General features: G+C 50.1%; 1 protein-coding gene across 1 annotated transcript; it reads right to left on the bottom strand.

Moving 5' to 3' along the window:
* Window positions 1-2,530: 2,530 nt before the first annotated feature.
* Window positions 2,531-4,441, bottom strand: SPEM2 (SPEM family member 2). The gene is made up of 3 exons (XM_020966699.2): window positions 4,322-4,441; window positions 4,038-4,095; window positions 2,531-3,822 (listed from the first exon to the last, which is right to left on the bottom strand). Exons 1-3 carry the CDS (start codon window positions 4,439-4,441, stop codon window positions 2,531-2,533), a joined length of 1,470 nt encoding a protein of 489 aa, XP_020822358.1.
* Between the last annotated feature and the right edge of the window lie 1,933 nt (window positions 4,442-6,374).

The following is a 6,374-nucleotide window of genomic DNA, read 5'->3' as shown; positions in this document are numbered from 1 at the left end:
AATCTGGTCAGGTAACGGGATTTCAGAAGGACAGGGTGACTGGGAAGGGGTAGAACTACTGCTGGGACAAGTGGGGTAGTCAGATGGCTGTAAACAGACAGAATTTGGGGGAAGTAGCATCTTCCTTTCAGAATGACCTTTATCAGTGTGGGACTTGGATTTGCAGGAGAGCGTGCCCTGGTTCCTTCCTTCAGGAAAGCTGACTGTCTGCTTCTTATACTCTATATACTCCACAGAGTGGTCAACAGGGAAAGTGGGCAGATTGGAGGGCCTCTCCAGGGTCTGGGAGATGAGATTTTGGCCCCTTTCACTGAGCTCTTGTAGGGAGCCTTTCCGTGTGGAAAGGGACAAAGCTTCCACAAATCCTCCCACCTGGCAATTTGGGCCTTTCATCTTCCTGGCATCATATACCACATGGGCATCTTGGGGATGAAGAATAGGGAGGGGAGAGAGGAAAACCTGGCTTGGCTTCTGAATATCTCTGGCAGATTGGGACTCTGCATCCTCACTGTTCCTTGAGCTTTGAGGCTTTTGGCCAAGGTAGAAAAAGGTCTCATGGTGAAGCAGTGGGGTGGTACTAGCTCCAGAAGACTGAGAATGGGAAAACTTTCCTGCTTTGGGCATCAATCCTTTCCCCTGCCTCCATGGTCCATGGGAGATCACTGGGTCTCGAGAGTGGCCACACTGGGGCGGCAGCCTTCGGCACTGTGAGACCTTGTCATCATCTGTGTCTGGGGCCCATTCCGGGCTGTGAGAAGGACCCATCAGGCAGGTTTGATGCTGATGGGTGTGGGGAGAGCCCCGGGGAGTTAGGCTCTTGGGGTCCATGGTACAGCAGATGCATGTTGAGTGGCATTGTTTCTGGTCTGAGAGAGGGGAGAAGGGAGAAGTTGGAGGTGGGGAAGGAGAAGCCTTAGTTTTAAAGGGGAATTTGGGTCATTGTAGGAAAGGGGAGGAGGGGAAGGATAGAGGACAAGGGGAATAAATTCAGGGTGCCTCCCTAGGCCCCACACTCACATTTTTTCCAAAAGTGATGGAACAATATTCGGAGGGAGGCTTTCAAATGGCACCAGAGCTGGGGGTTTAGGGAGGAAGAGGATAGAGGATAGATTGAACAAGAGTAAATCCAGGTGACTGAACCTCCAGGCTCAAATAGCTATATGCCTTCCAGTTCCCATTTTTGTTATCCACACCTCTACCCCCTACTCCCCTCAAGGGACCCCAGGTATCCTGCCTCCCTCAGTACCCAATTTCCTTGTCTTCCCCCTCCCTGACCCCTACCTCCCCTCAGCCCCTGCTATATCTACAGGGTTGAGACGCTGGGCTTGTGCCCTCCCTGACCAGCATCACCGCATTCATTCCAACATTCAGCAGGATCACGCTCCCCAGAAGTAACAGGATCGACTCCCCCAGGTCCTGGCACTTCCTGGGGTTGGGTCTTGATATACATGGGCCCACTTGCAGGACTTGCTTGCCCATGTTGGGGGTCCCAGAGCCTCCTGGGGCACCCCAGCCCCCAGCCCTGCCCTCATACCCTGGGAACTGAGGTTCCTGTGGCAGGAGATGGGGCAGCACCAGGTCACAATGGGAAGGGTCACAATGAGGGTGGGAGATGAATAAAGGGAGCCCACGTCAGGCCTCCCTTAGTTTTAGGCTCCTAGGGCCTCCTGTTTCTTGGCAGTTAGTTCCAAAAGCAGCAGCTCCTACCAGGGCTTCTGGGCTGACTCATTCATTCAAATAAGCAATTATAGAACTACAGAACATAGAATGTCAAAGGTGGAAGGGATTTGAGGCCCTATTTAGTTCAACTCCTTCATTTTACAGGTGAGGAGAATTGAGGTCCAGTGGCTTGCTGAAGGTCACAGAGTTCCTAGGGGCAGAACTGAGACCAGAAACCTGATCTCCCATACATATTCTTTAAGCTATGCTGCCTGGAGTTCTTAAACTAGTACTAGATGTTTTGGTTGGCCTATCCAAGTTTGAGTGCCAGAGTCAGCATCTAAACTAATGGTTTCTGTTATAACTTAATCTTGAAGGATCTAGGTAGGCCTCAGGTCTCCCTACAAGACAACACTGAGCCCTGGGAACACCATCTCCTACGACCCCAGTAGATGTATACAATCGCTAGTGGAGGCAGAGGGAAGGAGCAAAGAGTTGATGGGGGTCCTCTAGATACTCTGGAGGACAGAATCCAAGGAGGAAGGGAAGGGTAATGGGGCCCTAGGGTATCACTCTTGGCCAGTTCGGGTGATCAGGTAAGAAATTATTAAGTCTTATTGGGAGGGAACACTGCCTTGCCTCCCTATCATTTGACTTAGTAACCCTGGCTAGAGAGGTGGAAACCTGTGGGCTGGGGGGTAGGGGAGTAGAGGAGTCAGGCCTTGGGAACAACACCTACCAGACTTCCTAGCCAGGGTCTTTGAACCTTCCCTACCCAAGACGGAAGCATGCAATCCCTGTTGGCCTCTTTATTTCCCACTCCATCTCTGACAGTGTCTCTTCTTACATGGATCAGCTGTCCTCAAGGTTTTCAATTCAGCCTCCCAGCCTTTTTTCTGTGTAGAGAGTGCCAAGATGAGGAAGGACCCATGCAGGGTGTGTCAGGGGAGTAGGAAAAGGCCTCACCTCGACGCCCATGTCCTTCCTGAATTTGCCGCTTCAGCTCCTGGCTATCATACACGTGGTAGTTGGTGAGGCCCCCTGGGCTTCTCCTAAGGGGGATGAAGGCAGGTGCAGGTGCATGGTCAGGGGCTGGAACTCTGGCTGGCACACATACTGAGATATAGGACAAGGGCTGGGAGACCTCAGGTATCAGGTTTTCATTTGGGGTAGAGCCATAGTAGTTTTTTGTCTCATGGTTGGGGAGTCTGTTGAAAGAGGGGGATGAGCCCATTGAAGTCCGGGGGGGCAGTGGCTCTCTGTGCTCTCCATCATATCGTTTTATCTCTGGCCTTTCCCGGCTGCTGAAGGGCAAATGTCCTGCTGAGACGTGGGTCCGATTCAGAGGGATGTGCGCTGAGATGAGGGGCACTGTGGTACGTCGCACAGACTGTCTGGGTACAACGTTCTCAGCATAGCTATGGGGCTCAGAGCTTCGAGGTGCAGACTGGGGAGTTTTGGGGACATCAGCCCCCTTGTTCCCATCTCGGAATCTTTGTCTCAGCTCCCAGCCATCATAAAAAATCTGGCCACTTGGAGGAACGGGGTTGTGGGTACCAGGCATCCAAGATGGGTTGGGAGGGAACCTGTGTGTGAATTGTGGGGAGCCGGGGATTGGGCCAGGTTCCATGTTCTCTTTTAGATTCTGAGGCCAGCTGTTTGGAGATGCCTGAAAATAAGTCTCTAGTCTCAACTCAGACTTTGCTTCCACCCTTTTGGGAGCCCTCAGGTCTTGAGGACAGGGATTTGGTCCCCTCGGACAATAACTGCTCCAGTATCCCCTGTAATGCCTGACGTTTCCAGGATGAGAAGTTGTGTCCCACCTTTGCTGGTAGTTGGACTGTTGGTTATTGTCTTCTAAGTCTGTGTCCCAGGTTTCTTGGTGACAGAAGGAAGTGGGTGAGATTGCAGGTGAAGGAGAAGGGAAAGGTGATCGAGGGTGGTGATGGTACTGAAGATGGCGTTGGCGGCCACGGTGTCGGCGGCTATGGCGGCTTTCCCGTTGGCTTCCCCAGCCACGGCAACTTCCTAAGTGCTGACGGTGAGCGCGATGTCGGTTGGATACAGGGTGGGCCACATTTAGAGCCACGGGGTCCAAGGTGCAGTGGATGCACAGAGTTGGGACCTCTGTTGGCTTCTTAATGGAAAGCTGAGGCTTCTTACCTATTGGGAATAGGGTAAGGGCAGTGAAGTTGGGAAGGAGGGGCTGGGTAGCAGAATACACAGATCCCCTATGGGGAGTAATTGTATGGGCTATGGGGGCATAGGGCCAGACGCCTGAGTCCCTTTTAGAATGGAAGCAGGCAGGTGACAGGGTTGGTAGTGTCAGAGGACAAAAAGGAAGGAAATCAGGGTCTCTCCCCAGACCCCACACTCACCTTTAGGTTGAAAGAAATCAAATGTTCCCTGTAGGGACCTCGTGAGACTGCGCCAGATCTGAGGGATAGTGGTGGGGGTCGAGGGTCAAAGAGGATAATGGGTGTGAAAGCATATTGTGCTAAGGGTATTATTGTTTAATAAAGACCCAGGCCCCTGGCCCCTGATCCCTGCCCTGTTTCCTCTCCTCTCTCCCAATCATCAGGCTCCCCTAGCTATTCTCTCCCACCCTCCCAATATCCACCCTTGTCTAGAAGGTAGCTTGTGACCGGGGCCCATCCCTGACCAGAATTATCACATTGATTCCAAGGTTAAGCAGGATGATGAGGCTTAGGAGTAGAAGGATCAAGTCTACAGGATCAAGATTTCTTGCAGGCCTGTGGCCAGAGTGCATCTGCTCAGCCATGGTGGGGGGTCCCGGGGTTACCTGGCCCCACCCCGGGCCCTGCCCACAGCTCACACATGCCAAGAGCTAGGAAGCCAGGATTCCCGTGTGGAGGGAGATGTAGTTCCTGAAGGGGTAGGGTTGGGTCATAATAGGGATAGGCAGTAGGGGTCACAATGAAGAGTAAGCTACTAAGGGCTCTGATCCCTTCACCTATCTATTCATTTGTCTTATAGTATCTCCTTTAGCTGCCTTGATGAATCTTTTCCACCCCTTCCCATCAATGTTGTCTTCAGTATAATTATCCTTTTCCTCAGAGAAATAGCACTACCATCTTCCCAGGTACCAAAATTAGAATTCCTTTACCTTCCTTTACCTCTCACATCTAACATATCTGTATGCTTGTTTTTCTTATTTTGTTGTTATGTTCATTTGACTGTGTTTTGTGTTATTTTCATGCTATAGAAATGTGGTTGTTAATTGTACATATATGCGAATGCTTAGAGATAAGTTGTACTTTATAAATAGGACTATTGATGTGTTATTGCTGCAGCTAGCTTTTTATTGATAGACATGTGTTATATGTCCTATATGTAGTGAGGCATGTTGTCACTGTAGTATACTCCTAGGTAATGCTCTGTATATAATGCTATGTCTATTGCATGTACATTTGTTTTATTTTACTCTCAGTGGTACTGAAAGACGATTACCTGGGGTGCCAGAAAAATCATCCTTATTGTTTTAAAGCACTGATGTCTGTGTTTATGCTATATATTTATTTACAGGTTTTGGACCTGTTCCAAGTTGATCTTTGCAAGGAACTGTAGAGTTTTGGCCCCGGGGAGGAATGGAAGCCCTGTCCCAAGTCCTACTGGTATAGGACTCTCTCTTCATTGATGGTGATGAATACTCTGCCCTTCTCGAGGGGTGGGCGTGGAACTGGTAAGAGCAGGAGAACTCTAGCCTTCTTCAGTCTTCTTTGGGACTCTTCCAGCTCCTACTCATTTTGGGCATTTCTGGCTTCCAGCTTCAAGAGAGAAGATGTAAGATGCCAACCCTACTCCAGGTTGCTGAAGGAAAAGACTCTGGGAAGACATGGAAGGAGCTGGCAGTCTCCATCATGTCCCTAACCCCAGCTTGCTACATTAGAAACCAGGGAGCTTTCCCATGGGTGAGATCCGGGACACTCTCTCTTGGTTGAGCTGAGTTACCTCGCTCCCAATGGGAGAGCTCCTTCACTTTGTATTGTCTGGTTATAGGGTGGGGAACCTGAGGCCTCGAGCCCACCTGTGGCCCTCTGGGTCCTCAAGTACAGCCTTGAAGTTTGGATTCAGTCAAAGAGCTGGACTTGAGGACCTAGAGGGCCACAGGTGGCCTCGAGGCCCCAGGTTCCCTACCTCTGGCTCTAGTATATATTCTCCTATGTATACCTTCTCAGATTTCTGTGTGACTGCAATTTGGATAAATGGGTGTTTTTGTTATTCACTAAGTGTGTTCTTTGTGAAACTGGTATTCAGCAATAAAGAGGTCAAGCTCTGGATAGAGAACTTGGGTTCCCCTCCCCTGATAATGACACAGAGCAATCAGAAATTAAATTAAACCTGATCATATACTTTAGACTAACAACATTCAAGGGGTCAGATAGATATAATTCTAGCCCAGTAACCTCTCTCCGAGGAGAACAGAGTGGTAGCCTCCAGCCCTAACTTCCTGCAAAAGTTAAAATCTCTCTTGGAGAAAGTGGGGGTCGAAAAAGAGCTTCCTTGGGGAAGCTAGGTGGCAAAGTGGACAGTGCACCGGCCCTGAAGTCAGGACTTGAGTTCAAATCCGGCCTCAGACCAAACACTTGACACTTACTAGCTGTGTGACCCTGGGCAAGTCACTTAACCCCAATTGCCTAATAAAAGAAAAGAAAAAGAGCCTCCTTTTGAGCCACACAGCAACACCCCCATGC

The sequence above is a fragment of the Phascolarctos cinereus genome, unplaced genomic scaffold, assembly GCF_003287225.1.
Source record: "Phascolarctos cinereus isolate Bilbo 61053 unplaced genomic scaffold, phaCin_HiC Scaffold_5;HRSCAF=322, whole genome shotgun sequence".
In the NCBI taxonomy this organism is placed as follows: domain Eukaryota; kingdom Metazoa; phylum Chordata; class Mammalia; order Diprotodontia; family Phascolarctidae; genus Phascolarctos; species Phascolarctos cinereus.
This window is presented reverse-complemented; position numbering and strand designations above follow the sequence as displayed.

Excerpts from the sequence above, each read along its gene's own strand:
- SPEM2 (XM_020966699.2), bottom strand. The coding sequence starts at position 4,441 with ATGGCTGAGCAGATGCACTCTGGCCACAGGCCTGCAAGAAATCTTGAT. Across the intron at positions 4,096-4,321 it reads GAATCAATGTGATAATTCTG|ATCTGGCGCAGTCTCACGAG; the intron begins GTCAGGGATGGG and ends ACTATCCCTCAG. Across the intron at positions 3,823-4,037 it reads TGATTTCTTTCAACCTAAAG|GTAAGAAGCCTCAGCTTTCC; the intron begins GTGAGTGTGGGG and ends TATTCCCAATAG.